Below are 18811 nucleotides of genomic sequence, written 5' to 3' on the forward strand. Positions count from 1 at the left end.
CTTTTAGTTCTTTGTGAACTGAATCATTTAAATTGGGTTTGCTGTTGTTTGTTTATTAGTTGACTTTTTTTTTTTTTTTTTTTTCAAAATTTTCAGTAATGTTGGGAATTTTTTGATGAGTGCCTGACTTTCTAGAAATACTTCATATCATAGACCAGACATTTTTCCATTTAATTTGTTTTTTTAATATTATGGTGACTAAAAAATTTGCCAATAAAAGACTCAACTTGTGTTAATATGAAACTACTGGTAACCGTATCTGGAGTAATCAGCACAAATGTAATTTATATATTTATTAAATATTAACATTTTAACTTTCACTACTAAATTGGTGCTTTTGACTTAAATTATTTGAGTTTATTTAATTGATAAAGTAAAGGCGGTAAAGTAGAATGAGAAGATAAACTTTGCTGCCACCTTCAGGTATTTTACAGTTACTGCAGGAATTTAAGCTTTAAGTAAATAAGGACCCATCTCCCCATTTTCTATAAAAAAAACCTCATTTATTCTGTTCAGAGTCACAAGGTACTGGAGCCTACCCCAGTTACTGAGCCAGAGGCGGGTAGACCCTGGACGGGTCACCAAGGAGACCATTTATGCTCACATTCAGCATGAGTTTAGAAACACCAAGTAATCTAAAATCATACTTTATTTATAAAGCTCTTTTCATGCTGATGGCAACACAAAGTGCTTTACATGATAAAAAAAAAAGCAAGTCATACAAATTAAAAATAAAACAAGCTTTTACACAAATCAAAATAGATCAAATAACCATAAAAAACACTCATTGAAATCTTTCATACAGTCGCACATGCACACGTATACACACACACACAGCAGTTTTCTTGAGATAAGATAAATTATGAGAAAATGGTCCTTGTTGTCTTGAGATAGTGAGAAAATAAACTCGTCTCGTGATGATGATTAAAAATAGAATAATAACCGATAACAGCCGCTCTTGGCTTTCGTAAAAATGCCTCGAATTTCATTTTTATTTATTTATTTTTTCTTAAACAAAAATCTTGTTCTTGTTTTATAATACTCACCTCTAAATGGAAAATCTAATGTCCAAAACATACACTCCTCGTGGTGTGTTAGATCCGAGGTTCCATACCTACTTTCCTCAGGGACCCCCGTCATGCATAAAAGCCATGGACCCCCGGCCCCATCCCCGAACTGACACCATGCTGATTTTATGCTTTCAAAAGTGAGACGCTCACCATAAATAATGTAGTCCTCTCCTTCGATGAAGCCAAAGTTAAATTAAGTTAATGAAATGAACATATAGCCTTCTTTTATTCTTAAAATAGGGACAATGTGTGGACATTACTCACAATGGCTCTTATTGTACAAAGCATAAGGGACCACCTGTGCTCTTTGGGGGACCCCCATGGGGTGTCCCGGACCCCAGGTTGGGAACAACTGTATTAGATGAGCTATATTGCTGAAAGAACATGAATTCAAGTGAATAACATGCAAAGATGAGCAGTGAATATAAATGAGATGAATAAAGTTCAATATAAATGATGCTGCAGATCATGTTTACTCCTTGAGTGCACATGTGGGGGAGTACGGGGAGGTGGTGAGGTGTTATTAAGACCAGACAGACCCCCACCTGCGCTGTTTGTCTGTGCTTCATACATGTTTTAAGGTCTGATAATTTGCTAATAATTAGAGCTAATTCTCCAAAGTGAGTAGAAACAACAGTTCTAGCTCTGAGTTTACCTTCAGTCCTTCCTCTTTCACTCATACGTTTATAATCTGGCTTTAATGACCAATCATGACCTGTTTAAAAAATCACACACACAGATCAGGACTCTTCAAATCCCTGCTTTGGTTAATAATCTCTCACTGCTGTCATGAACACTGCGAACCACCAAGAAAAAGCCCAAACCATTTTTTTCCCAGCGTGGCGTTAACCTCATGAGATGAATCACCTGGTGGACTCAGATGCTGGAGGATCATCCAGCCGAGATCAGCTGGTGGTAGTTGAACTAATGGAACCTAATTGATGTTTCACTCTTACTCCTGCCTTTCACTTCGGTGGACGTGTGAAGCAGGCTGTGTGGGGGTTACTGCGATAGCTTGTCCCTGCAGAGAAATCAGGCGGTTTAATTTAACATTTGTGAAACAACACGAGGTTGGTTTATTGATTTATTGCCTTATAATTCCTCCTCCAGCAGGGGGTTTATTTCTGTCCCTGTAGATGTAGATGGATGGTTTTAGTCTGACTTCTGTTTGCAGGGCTGGTTTCCATACGGGTGCTGGAACAGAATGATTTTATTAGGGACATGCTTTGTTGTATACAATCATGTAAAACAGAAAATACATCATAAATCACCTGATCCATACCAGGATTTTCAGATAATCTCTGAAGACAAGCAGCGAAAAGAGCAGAAGCAGGGCGTAAAAACTAACCTCGGTGATGCAAAGGTTTGGGTACCCCATGACACCCGCGGTGTTTGGATCATTGCTGCTGTTTGAGTCAAGCTTTAGCTGTCGGACAGATGGATTCGCATCTGACTCTAGAATGTTTTGGAGGTCCACCCAATCAGAGCATCGACCCTCCACCACCGCGCTGACAGCTGCTATGAGGTGTGCTGATATGTTTGGTTTTCTCCAAACATCCTACAACCAAATATGTCGACTTTATCAGGACTTTGTTGTTAAAATACTGTTCAGCAGAAGGCTTTTTAAAAAGGAAGGTTTTCAAGTTTTGCTTAAAAACTTCTAAAGACTGTGGACTTCTGCTCAACATTTAATTTCCTCTGAGCTCAGAATATTTCTCCCTCTTTTTAAACAGCCTCTGGATACAGAACGGAAACTGATTATTAACTTTATACAAAATTTGAATTGTGTTGTAATCTAAACTCTAAATCTCAGTGTGTGTCATTAAATAAAAAGTGGATTTGTTGGTTCACAATCCATTTTTTTTTTTTACAAATTATAGGTATGGTCTTCTCTTGCAGTAAGAAAACTGAATTTGTGTTTGGTTGATAAGTGTTTCCCTAAATCCTTACACAGTAGGTCTTATATGGAACAATCAATGAGTTATATCCAATAAAAAGTGATTTCTTTGCTCTGCACAGTATTACAATAGATTTTGACATCTTGTTTAGACATAATTTAAATGTGATTTCCAGTTTAGATTATGTTCTACACCAATGCCTAAAAACTTAATCTCTGTAATTATGTCAGTTTCATGATTATTTATTTGAATTTTTTGTAATTATTTGACGTATGTTGTGCAAGTATAATACATTTTCTTTTTCCAAAGTGAACACATAAACCATTGGTTTACTAAGTCAAACTCATTTCCACTGTGTCCACAAGCTGTTTTTAGTTGTCTCAGCTGCACAAGAAAGTTGCATCATCAGCAAATCAAATGCACTTCAACAATATATCATAATAAAAAATATCATGCATACTGACAATTTTTAGCATCTTAAAGGAACAGGGGAAGCAGATGAATCGACCAGTTTGTGATCATAACAAATTGCTGTTGGATTTAATGAAGAGTGGTCAGAAAAGGATTTGTCCAAAGTACGTTACTGTAAGAAAGATGGAGATAAATTAAACTAAAAGAAAACATGATAATTTGTGGTGGTCATGTGACTGATCCTCCTCATTATCCTAATTAATAACTTTACCCAACTGACCCAGTCTACATGCTTTCATCAACAATGACTCTAAAACTCTACTTGATGATACATGAGGGAGCTCAACTGAGATTTTTGGCACTAAAAATCAAATATTGGGATCTTTTAATATAATTTATTCTCTTTAAACCATCTTCCATATTTAAACCAACAAAGTGAGAGAGAATTAGCATGGAATCATCTGCAAATGTAACTGGAGACAATTAAATGGAGATTATTAATGTAAATAAGAAATATAGAGCCCTGTAGGACTCCACGGAGTAAAGAAGCCATACTGGTTCAGTCTTTTTCTAATGGGACCACTTTAATATTTCTAATGATCCTTCATTAGTCCCACAGTGGGGAAATTCTTTCTCTGCATTTAACCCATCCTAGTTGTGTAACGCAGGGACTCCTCAGAGGAAGGTTAACCAGACTTTATTGAACAGACATGGATCAGAAGAATGAGCTTACGTCAGTAAGGAAAGCGGTGGAACAGACAGAGAAACATGAATCATGGAGCTGAGCTGGGGAACAGGATAAGTCCATGCAGTGCTTAGGTTAAAGTCCGACAGGGAATGAACGTGGAACTGGGGAATACAAGGACTGGTGAGTTAATGCGAGACAGGCGTGATTCCAGGCTTGACTGGAGTGAGAGGATCAGGGACAGGTGTGGAGGATCAGAGGAGTGATGACGGAGGAACGGCAGGACAGGCTGTGACAAGTTGCTAGGAGCAGTGGGCTGCCAGAGTCGAGGGTTGAGGGCCTTGCTCAGGGACCCACAGTGGTTTTTACCTTGGTTGCCAGCCCGGGGACTTGAACCCAGGTTCTCCAAACCCAAGCCCACCTTAACATGCTAACTGAGGCCTGAAGAATCTGAGATGGAGATTTTGTTTGTTTTTCCAGTTTCTCCTGAAATAGGCAGCTGTCTTGATTGCTCAGATAATCTTTCTCTCTAAAGAAATTTTATTTGTAAAATCCTAGAATTATAAGGAGGTGTAGTTTCAAAGCTGCTTAGGGTTTCTATCTAAAACACCTCAACTTAAAACCATTTCAAAGTGGGCTGGGAAAACACTGTATTTTGACTTGTTTACACACAGGATGAACATTACATGGATCCGGTCCCGGTCTGGGAACTACTCTGTGCAGCAGAGACAAGTTCAGTTATAAATCTGACCTTTTTATTCCTTATTCGGTTGTTTAGTGGTGAACGGATGGACAGATTGTAATTAGTTCTTTTCTGTGATTCCGGTTTCCAACATCTGTGATCGGATATCATGGGAAAAACTGCTCTGGTATAAATGACAAGGCTTATGTCACATCGCTCAGCCAAATATACAAGCTCTGGTCTGAATACTCCCACCGCCAGCACACTCACAGTGAAACAAAGATGCACCATGTCTGCTCTTCCATTAGTGGGCTTCGGGAGGGTAAGTGGTGGAAGTAATCCTTGCACACTGGTTTGTTCTCTGATGGAGAAAATCACATCAGAATTCAGCTGTTTCTTGTCAAAGCCAGATTTTTATTTTCATCCTGTCTTTCTGACAACAGATTTATAAATTTACTCACCATCCACTTTATCAGCTCCACCTGTCCAGCGTCCTGTTAACACAAATATCTGATCAGCCAATCACAAGACAGCATGTAATCACATAGACGTGTTGAAGATGACTTTCTGAAGTTCAAGCTGAGCATCAGAATGAGGAAGAAAGGGGATTTACTGGGATTTTCGCCCACAACCATCTCTAGTGTTTCCAGAGAATGGTTTGAAGAAGAGAAAATATCCAGAGAGGTCATGTCAGGTTTATTTATACAGCACATTTCCAACAGGTCATGCTCCCCAAAGTGCTTTACAAACTAACACACATCTAAAATAAAAGTGCATAATAACAGAGCAATAAAATAAAGCAATACAAAACAGCACATAAAACAAAAACTAATTAAAAACAACTAGGAAAACAACGACTAGGACAGATAAAAAACGAAAGATATTTAGGTCAACTTGTGATAAAAGCCAGTGGATAAAAATGTGTCTTCTAGAGGGATTTAAAATGTTCCAGTGAAGGTGCAGATCGACACTTAGAGGGAGGTTGTTCCAGAGTCTGGACCTGCCACAGAAAAGCTCAGCAGGTAAAAAGGAGCTCGGCTGTTCAGTGCTTTTAAAACAAAAAGCAGGATTTTGAATTGGATCCTATAACAAACAGGAAGCCGATGTAGAGATGCTAAAACTGGTGCTTTGTGCTCCCTCCATCTGGTACCAGTCAGCAGACGAGCTACTGCATTCTGGACCAGCTGGAGACGGTGGACAGAAGACTGATCCAAGCAGAAACACAGGGAGTTGCAGCAGATATACTGATTAATCTCGGAATAAAAGGGCCAACTGTGTCAAAAACTTGGCAGAAGACAATCTGAGGGGCAGCAAGATGGTCTTAAATGATGAACTATCTTAGATAATTCTGTCAGGGAAACAGGCTCAAAGGGCTCCAAGACAGCTGAGCAACCCTGGGGTCTGAGGCAGTAGGCAATGAAACAGAGGACCTGATTGCAGAAACACATACTTGGTGAAGGTGCAGCAGCATTATGGATCAATAATAAGATTAAAGACATTAAAAAGTGCCCGAGGCTAATGGCTATTTGTGGACACTAGGTTTGACATAAACTGAGTCTTTTTGCAACCCTTACAGCAGAGCTATTCAATTCGGTGCTACAGGGGTCACAATCCAGCAGGTTTTCCATGCATCCCTGCTTCAACACACTTGCATCAAATTAAATGGTTCTAAAAGCCAATTAAAAGACTGATAAGGGCTGAAGAAGTAAGTGGAGGTACCCACCTACTGTAGCCTCAAAATATAAACACAATAAGTCAACAACCTCCTGTCAAATTTTATTATTCCATGTTACATTTTTAAATAGATATGTGGCTTTTACACAGCACCAATACAGATCTTTTCAACCCAACAGATGATGAAGCTCCAGTTTCTGTTCCAAAACATCTGACCAACACATCACATGCATGAGTCGGACTTAGGAAAAACTTGTTAAATTAAGATCTGGTGTTGTATGTTTATGCTGGCTCTATATATTACTTTAGGTCTGTCAGAGGGACATTTAATGGCCTTGTTTCTACACTTCTTCCATCTAAAGGTCCAATTACTCTCATCTCAGAAGACAGATGAGCAGACGAACGAACCCTTTTGTCCATCATGGAATTTGATCCGTTTTTGGGGGCCTTCCAGATCCACTGCTTTACACAGCAAACGAAGCAAAACCACCAGAAACCACAGAAGCAGTGTTGGTTAGGATGGGTGACATGCAACCAGAGAAAAGGTCAAACCAGAGAAGAAGAAGAAGAATAGGAGGAAGAAGAAGATGAGGACAACTGTAGAGATGGCGGGAGCTTTTGAAGAAAGTCTGTGTGAGTGTCGGGCTTGTTGGAAGCATGGAAGGAAACGTTTGAAACGGACATAAATACATACGTAATGGAGCATAACTGAGCCTTAAGAGTAATTATGGTGTTTATATTCTAAAAGATGAATCTGAGCATCTCGTCTGACATTGTTCCTGTCGTTGACTCCACTCGTTCTCATGCTTGACATTTGTTACTGACGTCCAGCATGGCATGCAGCTCCCCGGGCTCGTATCCCAGCAGGCCTTGCAGGTTGCAGACAAAGCGGTAGACATAGCGTTTGCCTGCTGTCTTGCGGATGATGTTCTTGTCGTAGTAGTAGCGTAGGCCGCGACTCAGCTTCTCATAGTTCATCTTGGGTTTATTCTTCCTCCTTCCCCACAGCAGAGCCACCTGGAAACACAACAAACCAGACAAACCTCTGAAGTAATGACAAAAACACATCATGGATCAAAAGTGATAGAATTCTGTTTAGAATAATTTAAGATCACGTGGTAACAAAGCCCAACTTCACGTGTGAAAGCAGCTCCTTTAACCAGTAACACTTAAAAGCCCAACCCAAAAAAACATTGGAGAAAATTCTATTTGTTTTTTAGTCAGAAGTCTTTATTTTGCCCTTTCACAAAATGTAAAAAAATTGATTAATTAATAAATTAATGAGTACTTTTGTATATTTACTGTTTATTACCACGTGATATGTCAAAATTGTTGTAGTGCAAAAGCTGTCCACCAGGGGGCAGAAGACAATTAACAGATTGTGTTTAACAATGTTTTGAGGAAAGTTTTTATCATTAAGTGATGCAAAAGGTCTCAGAAACAGCTTGTATCAGATATGACACAAAGACCCTTCATGACAAATCCAGCAGTTTGTACCCCTGGAAGTAAGAATTTTAGTGGTTTTATATTGCTGTGTTTTTGGCTGTTTTACCACATCATGGTCTAGATTCTTCACAGGAGTCCAGTCTACATTGTCTTCATCAGAAAGATCAGTTGGTCGGTCGGGTGGTCGGTTGGATTATTGGTTGGATGGTTGTTTGTTTGTCTGGTTGCTCAGTGGGTAGATTGGTTGTCTTTTAGCCTGAGGGTTGCCGGTTCGATCCTCAGCCTGTCGAGGTGTCCCTGAGCAAGGCACCGAACCCCAAATTGCTCCTGATGGGTCGTGGTTAGCGCCTTGCATGGCAGCTTCCACCATCAGTGTGTGAATGGGTGAATGTGATGTATAATGTAAACATTCTGTTTGCTTTTTGCTTAGCAACCACACTCTTGATGAGTAAAACATGAAAGCAGCTACAGCTTTTGTCTCTCCATGATCTTTAATTTAGCCACAACATAGCAGAAGCTAAGAGAGAAGGACCTGAACTAGCTGGAGGAAAGTGATTTACAAACTTTTAACCTTTGACTCGTAAGCCACTTTTCTCTACATCTTTTATGAAATCCTTGGATCACTCTTCTGTTTTTTATGACTCCATGAGGAACTCTGAAGAAACCTCCCTCAGTTTTGTCAGCTTTTGCATTTAAGCACAAAAATGTCCTGTGTGTGGTTTTGATTTGTCTCAGAGAGCTTTATCACTAAAAATATTGATAGTTATAGAAAGTTTTATAAACCATAAACTAGTAATGTTTACTTTTCTTATGCCTTGTCCACACGTAGCAGGGTATCTCACAAAACAAAGATATTTTTCTACGATTTGGCCTGTCATCCACATGAAAACGGAGATTTATGTCATTAAAAACTATTCTTTTAAAAACCTCAGACCAAAGTGAAGATTTGTGAATACTTTGTTTGCACATCTTCTTGTGGTCATATACAACCGGGGTTTTAGGTTTGGGAACGTCACTATCTACGACAAAAATACTCTGATGTCGCACGTGCGACCTTTGTTTGGAACAGCATGGATGTCCTCAAAACTGTGTTGGCCTTATCCATTCTCCAGGCACTTTGTGTTTGTTTGTTTTTACAAGCTCAAATACTGCTCCACATAGACAACCACAGGTGAAAGACGAGATTAAGGACAGTTATTGTCCCCCACCTAACCATTATACGTCCAAGGCATGTTTTATTCGCTACTGCCACCTAAAGGTTTAGCATGCTTATGAATGTGCTTAACAACGCGGTTATGTGGATAGGTGTAGATGGATTTTTTTTTAGAAAACAAAGTGGTGTAGATTTTTTTTTTTTTTTAACTATACGGATATTCTGTTTTACAAAAACCCGGTTATGTGTGGACAAGGCCTTATTTGTACTAAAAGTCTGCAGGTAATGTTTATGGGATTTCATGTGATTTAAATAAAAATTTTGAAAATGTGTTGGCTCTTTGTGTTAATTGTACATCCAGTATACGTGTAATAGTCAAGCGAAATGTGCGGCCCACTGGCCAAAGCCTTCTGACAATGTGGCCCATGGGAAAATGTGATTGAGTTGCCTTGATATGGGCTATGAAACAGCTTAATGTCATCAGTGTTTTTGCTATGGGCAAGGTGGGCGACCGCCCAGGGCGCATTCTATTTGGGGGCGCATGAGCGCCCTCAAAAAAAAAAAAAAAAAAAATCGCCAGTTTTCTAGACTAATACGGCTCATTTCCACGTCAAGTTAATGGGCGCTGGGGCGCCCCTACTATAGTGTCAACTTGCTGCTGAGAGTCATGTATAGAGGTTGTGTGTCTGTTAGAAGAAAATCCAGGGGGGAGACGGGTGAGGGATCAACTGCAGAGGTTGTGTTGCATAGTGGCCGCAATAACTCTGCACAACACCTCGAAGTTAGTTAACATTTTACTGAAGCTCGGTGCACATGTTACACAAGCACATGAGGCTTACAACTTCAACTTATTTTCCTCTCTAATCAGAGTGATAATACAGTAACAAGAGAGCGAGTTCGCCCTCTCTTGGTTAACTCCAGAACAACATATAAAATATGTATCACTACAAGTATACTCACACTTGTATTCAAACCAAATTACTAATTTTAATTTTCAATATACTACAGGTTGTGAGCAGGTTGAGTCTCACTCTCAGAGGAAAAGCAAGGAGGGGCCTGATCCTCTGGGTGTTTGACAACGGAAAAGGTGATGATGTTACGTTGAGTCAAGGGTGTATCACGGACAAAAGACCAAAGAAACCATCAGGTACACAGAAAGAGAAGGAAAAGAAGAGGAGAAACGCTCAAAAGATAAAGGTATGCAGGTCTATGAGTGACATTAATTGTGCATGTAATGAAACAGAAGCCTATATACTATTTATCCTCTTGCTGATATGTTGCTACTTAGCCACAGAAGACGACTGTATTTGGTTTTTAGCTTTACTTAACAAACTATTAAAATTTGAGGCATGAAGTCATGCAGTAAATTTCACCAATAGGCTAGTTTGTGTTTGTAAAACAACAAGTGCAAGTTCACATGGGCCTATTAGTCTGGGAAGTTGGTAAACAATAGTATGTCCTGACTGTGGAATTTTTAATGCTATAAGTGGGTCTATGCTAACTTAAAAACCTAATATAACATTCATGTCAATGTACATTGACATGACATTTTGTAAGTTTTATATGATAGTTTTTTTTTATAATTTGTAGTGTGTTATGCTTAGTTAATAGGATGTTAACAAATGATAATAATTTGTGCATTATTATGGTTTATTTTAATTGGGTAACTGATGCATGTTAAGTGTGATCTAACGTACATATTGTATCTTTATTGTAAATTCAGGGGCATTTCTGAAATATTTTGGAGCAGCTCCCGCTAGCAAAAATGAAGCGCCACCTCCCTCTGCAGCCACACAGGCCTTTGAGATGCTCCCTGAGTCTGATGAGGAGGAGCCATCTACCTCTGCAGCCACATCTTTGCAGGACTTGTCAGGTGTGTGTGTGTGTGTGTATGTGCGTGCCAGGTGTAAATAGGGTGAAAGACCCAGGTTGAGTGCTACAGTCTAAGCACTGAATTCATATTATGTTAATTATTATTACTATTTTTTATTTATTTTATTTTATTCATTTGTATTTGTGTGATGAAGGATTTGTGCAATTTACATTGGTGTTTACAAACTATTTAATTTATCTTTCTCATTGTTTTATTTATTCTTGTTAACTTTTGTATTTAATAATTAGTGCTGGGCAACGATTAAAATTTTTAATAGCGATTAATCGCATGACATGCTGCGATTAATCACGATTAATTGCATCGTTATGATGTATCTTGATAAGGAGATGTGGAAAAGTTGAACCTCAGGCAAAAATGTCTCTGGACGCTGACTTGAATAATAAAAAGAAGTTTATTACAAAAGTTCAGACATCAAAACAGATTTCTGCAGAAAAATCTGGAGGTCCCAAAACCAGAACGAAGACCTAAAGACCTGATGTGTTGTTCTGTCTTATTTATGGTTTAAACAAAGAAAATTCCTCAGTCCTGTATCCTCCAATCATAGAGTTTGCATATAGGATGTTCGTGCGCATAGAAGACATGTTTGTGTGTGAATCCAATCTGTAGGACGGAGAACCTTATATGGTAAAACTTGAGTGTGTATCATAAAAATGCTATGCTTAGATCCCTCAGTTACACGCAAAATGTCTCTTTCCTTTAAAAAAAAGGCCTACAGCTATAAAAAGAAAATGCAGTAAGTTTTGGTTTATAAACACGACATCAGGGGTCTCCAACCTGCAACTCTGGAGCTGCAAGTGTCTCTCTGGACCTTCCACAATGCCTCTAAATACTTGGTTAAAATATTTTTTTAAATCTATCTTTCTTGTCATTAAGTTGGAAACCATGGACATTTTTTTCATTCTTTTACATCATTTTCCACAAATATCTACATTCCTTAGCAGAAAGTCTGTCTATCCTCTTTTTTTTTATCTTCATTAAAAATATATATTAACTTGCCTTTTTGAAAAGTCTCATAACATTTGCGTCTCTAAAGTAGTTTTATTTAGCTGGCTGAGGGAAAAATGTCTCTTTGGATTGGAAAGGTTGCAGACCCCTGCACTAAACACATAAACAGGTTTAGCAGCAATTTTCAGATAAAATATGTCTTCATATATATTTATAAAATCAAATATTTATGACAAAGAAGGATAAAATGTTCAGGATTTACTAACTAAAAGGTAAAAAGTCAGCAGGATGAATTTAAAGCTGTGAAGCTGCTTCCTTCTAAACACAGAAGGAACAATATGTGATGAATATCAGCATCAGGTGAACAGACAGAAAGCAGGATGAGAATCTCACAGCTTCTAGATGGTGAGGAGACAGAAATATTCACAATATGCACAATAACTTTCATCCATGCACCTTCAGTGTTTCATTATCCAGACTTCTGGCCTAAAATTTCTCTAAACTTTAATTTTCAGCCTCTGCTACCGGGAGTTAAGGGGTTAACATCTCGTTTCCGGGTGTAACGTCAGGTCTGTAGATGTAACTATAAACATGTGTGGTATCCACAGAAAGTCCAGAATCTCAGCTACCAGCTCAGTAAAACCATTTCTATCACCAACAAACACAGTTAGGACAACAAATTATTTAAAGAGCAGCTACACAAAGTCCGAAAAATATGTAAACACAAATTATGTCTCCCCGTGTCCACCCCACGGCATGAACACGAACAAACGACTCCTCTACTGAAAGCTCACATCTCACATATTCCACAGCTGGAAGTTTCATGTCGCTATGACCAAGATTCACCGAACCAGAGGTAGAAGAAGACCCGATTTATGCTTCACATTTATAAAAGTCAGAAAGCATGTCTTACCTTTGCTGTCTTGCATAAATTGAAACCGCATATTTAAAAAAATAGTAATAAAAAAGTTTTCCGTCCAAAAATTACGATGTTCTGTCCATCTGCATGTATTTTGACAAAGAGAAAAGTCGGTTCTTTTTTTTCCTCTTCCTGTTCCAGACAGAAAACATCTCTTTATTTTAATAAACCCACTCTCTCCTGATCACGTCAGACGCACCGCTGCAGCAGGGAAGGGAGACATGGACGCCATGTTTCTGTCATCAAAGCCAGCGGCCAGCAAAAAAAAAATTATTTTTTTTAAACGCGCGATTAAAAAAATTAACGGCGTTAATTAAGCGTTGCGTTAATTAAGCGTTGCGTTAATTAAGCGTTGCGTTAACGAGCGATTAACGCGTTAACGTGCCCAGCACTATTAATAATAAATAAATAAAAATTAAAAAATATAATATTATCCTTGTGTTTGTACGTTGGCAGGGTTTGTGGTTGGGTCGGATGTTGGTTAGTTGTGGGGGGCGCTGATGGGTGGTTCGCCCAGGGCGCAAAACTAGTCAGGACCGCCTCTGAGTGTAACATACAAGAGATACAAGAGCATCACTTCACAAAGTGTAATAATGAGTTTAACTCACACCACATTATGTACCTCATCAGGGTCCGTTAGCATGAATTCCCATCCATCTCCTGTCCAGCTTATACATGACTGACAGCTTCGGTCTGTCAGGAGCTCAAGTAGAAACTGCCACAGCTGAATGGGACCACTACCTAATAAAAGATAATAAAGCACATGAAAATCTCCTTTATTAATCTGAAATGTATCTGTGGCTGTAAATCTAAATTACCACAACTTATACTAACCGGTGTAACCAGCGAGGATGGCGGCCGGTATCACAGCTTTACCCAAATATGTTTTATTTCCTACATATTCCTTGAAGCTCTGGTGTTTCTGCGGTAAGGTAAAGGCATCATCACAAATACTCTCTTCCATTACCGGCTCTATGTCATGAAGTGGAGTAGTCCAAGACAGAGAGCCCACAATGTCAGAGTCTCCATGGCTGTGAGCAGTATTTGTTTCCGAATATGTTTCTTGAAGCATGCAACAGAAGAAACACGAAATTAGGCAAATAAATCAGGACAGATGTTTTACACTGCAAATGTTAATCAAAAAGGTACTAGCATTTTAGCAAATATTTTTAATAGAACTTCTTCCATCACTGAACAATTTTAAGTGGCTCAGCTCACTTGTGGTGTACCACAGGGCTCAGTCCTCGGTCCCCCTCTGTTCTCATGCTACCTTACAGCTGCTTATTCAGGACCACATAAATCCATCCATCCATCCATCCATCCATCCATCTGTCCGTCCATCCGTCCATCCGTTAGTTAACGACCCCCCTGCAGTATGTCTGTGGACCCCTCAGGGGTCACAGAACCCCTGTTAAAGACCTCTGCTTTGAGGCAATTTGTGCAACAGTTTGTATGAAAAGTGCTTTACAAATAAAGTCTGATTGGTTGGTTGGATGATTATTTGGTTGAATTGCTGATGGGCTGGTTACTTGGTTGGACAGTAGGTCAGTCAGTATGTTGGTTGGTTAGTTAGTTTGTTGGGTCATTGGTTGGTTGGTTGGCTGATGGGTTATTTACACAACCTTTAAAATACACACATTTCTTTCCTTTATGGCTCCTATTAGTTGTTACAGAAATTATTTTTGTTTCAAAAACTTATTTATGAAATGGGGCGGTGTGGCTCAGTGGGTAGAGTGGTCGTCTTGTTGCCTGAGGGTTGCCTGTTCAATCCTCAGCCTGTCAAGCTCATGATTAGGTGTCCCTGAGCAAGACACTGAACCCCAAATTGCTCCTGATGGGTCGTGGTTGAGAGCCTTGCATGGCAGCTTTAACCATCATTGTGTGAATGTGTCTGAATGGGTGAATGTGATGTATAATGTAAAGCGCTGTGGGTATCATTCCAGGTACAGAAAAGTGCTATATAAATACAGACCATTTACCACTTCATTATGATCTGATTAACCCTTTAGTTTAAAACCAGAACCCCTTCATAGTCTCCAGTCACTCCAAAAACTTTGTCCACGTGTGGTAACGTTGGACTGTCACAATCCGTGGTAAATCTTGAGACATGGGGATGACATCCATCCCCATGACATGATGAGGGCCTACTATGCATATAAAAATGAGTAAACTTTTAATATGCATCCTGATTTTACCCCTAACCATCTGAGAGAGAAAGAGGACAAGAATAATAAAATGTAAAACTATTGTTGACAATGTTAAAAATTATGTGTTGCACTTCCACCACCCCTCCTACCTCCTTCTAAACCAGGGACGGGCATTGTCAGTCCTCGAGGGTAGTACTGCAGGTTTTAGATGAATGAATGAATGAAACTTTATTGTCATTGCACGGGTGCAACACAATGAATGGGTCATTGTTTAGAACTTGAAAACAAGCTGTTGAACAGAAATGTCTCTAGGATTTAAAGACAGGGGGGCTAATCCCTCAGGAGATGAGGAGCTAGAGAACAAACTGGTCTCAGAGCTGACCAAACAATAACAGAACTCAGCAGCATGTTTAGATTTTAACTAAAGAGATCTAGCAAGTGTTGTATTTGTAAAACAGGAAGATTTGTACTGAGCTGTGGGACTAAACTGTATCTCCATCTGCTCAATAGAGGCCCATCTGCAGTGCTAGCTGCCTCAGTGCCTGAACTTAACCCAGGATCATTTAACCAGATCAGCAGCAAATGGATTTCTGCCACTTTTTAGTAATTGTTATGGACAAAGATTTTTCTTTTATGTGCTGACCAAAGCCTGGAACGACATTCCACATCAGGATTTGAACATCACCAGGACCGTTTAAACCAGTCACAGTTAAGGCTGTGACCACTGATGTGGCCCCACAGTGTTCTCCAACCGCGGCTTTCTCCCTCTGTAAGACCGTGTGATAGATCTGTCTTTCTAGATGTGTCGTGATTGAGCAAAGCAGGAACCTGCTGAAAATCTGTTTTTCTGAGTCAGGCCTGGTTGCTTTTAATCCTTTCCCTCATAAAATGAAAACGTTTTTGCTGTTAACTAGCTGGAGTTAGTGACTACTTTCATCTTTAAAAAAAAAAACTCCCCATATTTCCATTTAAATCACCGACTCATGGTGTTACCTGCAGCTGCAGGTGCAGTCGGAGTGGAAGGTGGGAATAAAATCGTAATAAGAGCATCAGATTTGGCTGCTTGGAACTCAGCTGATAAACTTCACTCTGTTCCACACACTTCAAGTGATCCCTAACACCACTACCAATAATAAATAAATTAAATCATGATGGTTTTTAGGGGGACTTAAGAACATTTATGGTGGTTCCAGGCCCCCTAGCGATGCCCATGCCATCCATTTGATTTGAACCCAGTGCACTGGAGCAGGAAAACATCCAAAACCTGCAGGACTGTGGTCTTCGAGGACCAGAGATGCTCCTTCCTTTTTTGAAGAGAAGCGAGACATCATGAGACAGGACACATGAAACGCTGCTGATCGATTGAAACTGTAAATGTTGAGCTGGTGGTTGTGTAGCACAACGTTGAGCAGCCTAAAAATGGGCGTGTCACCTTGGTTCCTGTTAGTTTCCGGCATCAGAAAAGCAGAGGCAGTGTTCCCTCGGGCATCCTGTGTTGGCAGCAGATAGAAACCTTCATGCTGCAGAGCGGCGGGCTGCAGGGGGTGGAGGGTGGTGTTCTCAGAGGCATGAAACTCAGTCTGGAAACCATGTTTGTCTGAGTGCTCCTGAACAAGCTCTAAGAAGTTCTCTGTAAAAACAAACAACCAGAAGGAAAATCTGGATTTTTTTGGGATGATGATTTATTTAAAGTACTTTTTAACTCAGTTCTTGTTGCAATTTAAACTTTTCTGAAACTAAGACTAAAGGTTTTACCTCAGACTTCAAGGTTTTTGTCTTTATGAACATTTTAAATAACTTAACACAAAACCTGAGCCCTGCTTCACCGGTGGAGAACACTTTTTATTTTCATCAAGGAACTTTATCAGTTAGAATTAACAAAGCTTTTTCTTTTCTTCCCTGAGGACAGGCTCAGGGAGGACTGAAGCTGAACAGTCCTGAGCAACATTTAACCTGCACAGCAAGAAAACATCACAGCTGGGAATATTACTCAGTATATCATAGTCATCATTTATTTAAAAAAAATCCCTCAGGGGAATTAAATATAAAAATAGGTAATTAAATTAATTGATTTGAAAAATAAAAATAAATAAAATAACATTTTTAATGAATGCCCCATGGTTTAATCTCCCAAGTTCGTTTCACTTCATTTCATCTCATAGGAAACATCTGGAAGTTGCTATTTTTCATCTATTTACATGATCTGTTATATATTTAGAGTTTAGGCAGAACTGAGCTGATCTGGTCCTCTGAAGCCGTCTGAGACTATCATCAACTTTCATGGTGACTGACTTGAGTGGGTTTGTGTTATTTTACCTCTCCTCATAGACTCCAGATGCTCCCACAGGATCTCTCCTGCAGCGCAGTCCGACATCAGGCCAAGGAAAGCTTCTCTGTCCAGACTGCAGAGTTCTCTCCCCTGCAGACCCCTCAGGTCTGAGTCCAGACAGTGCAGACCAAACTCAGACTGGCACCAGTCCAACCAGTGGTTCACCTCCCACTCAGACCACAAGCTAGGATCTACACATGTAGAGTTCATGCGTGAATAAAGAGGTCTTCATGTATGTAAGTAGTGAAGCAGTTCTGGCTGTACCGTGTGGAAGGTGATGGCTGACGATCTCCTGGGCAAAGCCAGCAAAACTGGCCTTCACAGCCTGACTCAGGACCTCCTTACTGGTCGGAGTGAGAGGTGGGACCTCCAGGAAGTCCAGCTCTGGGATACAAGTTGAATTTCATCTTAGCAAACAATCTGGACACATTTTAAAGAACTACAATATCATTCATGTCCATATTTTATGTTTTTTGGTTGAACTCTCCAGAAACAGTCCTGATGAGCCTGTTCAGCATAAAATACCTAAAGATTTCATTTTAACATCAGATCCTGGTATTTAAAAATATTTAGCTTTTGCATGTTTACATGCGGTGTTGTTATTTCCATCCAGCTGAATTAAACATAAGGGGTTTTAATATTTGATAAAGTTGTAACTCCTCCCACTAGTACAGTAATATATATAATATAAATTGGATTAAAAGTTCCACGTCTCTGGGTTATATAGAATAGAATAGAAATACTTTATCAATCCCTTCGGAGAACCCTCAGGGAAATTTGGGTAACTATTATTAAATATTATTATTAAATATTAACTATAAATGAATATTTTTTTGCTTGTTTGTCTCATTTTCTGCACAAACTGCTTCATGCTCTGTTTTACTTCAGGTGGTGTGTTTATTGCACTATAAGGGAACTTTCTGGAACAAGGGGCTCATTAAAAATCATAAAAACACCATCAGTTTATAAAACAAATCTCTTCATTTAAATCATTTCATGATAAATCTGCTTGTGAAAAAAAACTTTATTTTAATCGTTTTTTAAGTTTCAACTGCAGTTTGAGAGAAAAGTTATGATTTACATTACATACATTATTAAATCTCCAATATTTGCTATATATTTTTTCACGGCGTCTAAGGAGACTGTTCAGTAAACTATAACGACTTTAAATTTTGAATTTTCTGTGAAATTAAAGAGGAGACTCACCGTAAGCGTCGCCGTCCATATCAAAGCTGCTGAACTGGGGATCAGGTGGAGTAAACGCAGATCACACAGGGCGGACTGAGCCTTTAATATGATGAAGGAGGAGACAGCTGTGATGGACACCTGTCAATCACTGACATGTGGGTGTGGCGGAGGAGATGGAGCTCAGGGCCTCACGTTTCCATGGATACAGCATCATATTAGGATTTACTTTGGACAGGTGTTGAAGTTGAAAAAGATGCATAATATCGACCATCCACTTCGTTCACTGCTCATTTATTTTCATTCAGATTATTAAAGACTCAGGATCTTCCTGAGCTAAAAGTTTTGATTAATTAGTAACTTCCTGATTCAG

At 39.3% G+C, this 18811-nt stretch overlaps 1 protein-coding gene across 1 annotated transcript; it reads right to left on the minus strand.

The window, feature by feature from the left end:
* Positions 1-7221: 7221 nt before the first annotated feature.
* On the minus strand, positions 7222-18478 carry LOC121639301 (transforming protein p54/c-ets-1-like). Its single transcript, XM_041984464.1, has 7 exons — positions 18460-18478; positions 17518-17637; positions 17241-17444; positions 16357-16554; positions 13612-13839; positions 13400-13518; positions 7222-7437 (listed from the first exon to the last, which is right to left on the minus strand). Exons 1-7 carry the CDS (start codon positions 18476-18478, stop codon positions 7222-7224), a joined length of 1104 nt encoding a protein of 367 aa, XP_041840398.1.
* Between the last annotated feature and the right edge of the window lie 333 nt (positions 18479-18811).

The sequence above is a fragment of the Melanotaenia boesemani genome, chromosome 5 (assembly GCF_017639745.1).
Source record: "Melanotaenia boesemani isolate fMelBoe1 chromosome 5, fMelBoe1.pri, whole genome shotgun sequence".
NCBI classification, from domain to species: domain Eukaryota; kingdom Metazoa; phylum Chordata; class Actinopteri; order Atheriniformes; family Melanotaeniidae; genus Melanotaenia; species Melanotaenia boesemani.

Bases quoted from the DNA above. Each gene is read 5' to 3' on its own strand.
- LOC121639301 (XM_041984464.1), bottom strand. The intron at 17,445-17,517 runs GTACAGCCAGAA...CTACATGTGTAG, and splicing joins CAGCCATCACCTTCCACACG to ATCCTAGCTTGTGGTCTGAG. The intron at 7,438-13,399 runs GTACATAATGTG...TTGTGTTTCCAG, and splicing joins TGCTAACGGACCCTGATGAG to GTGGCTCTGCTGTGGGGAAG.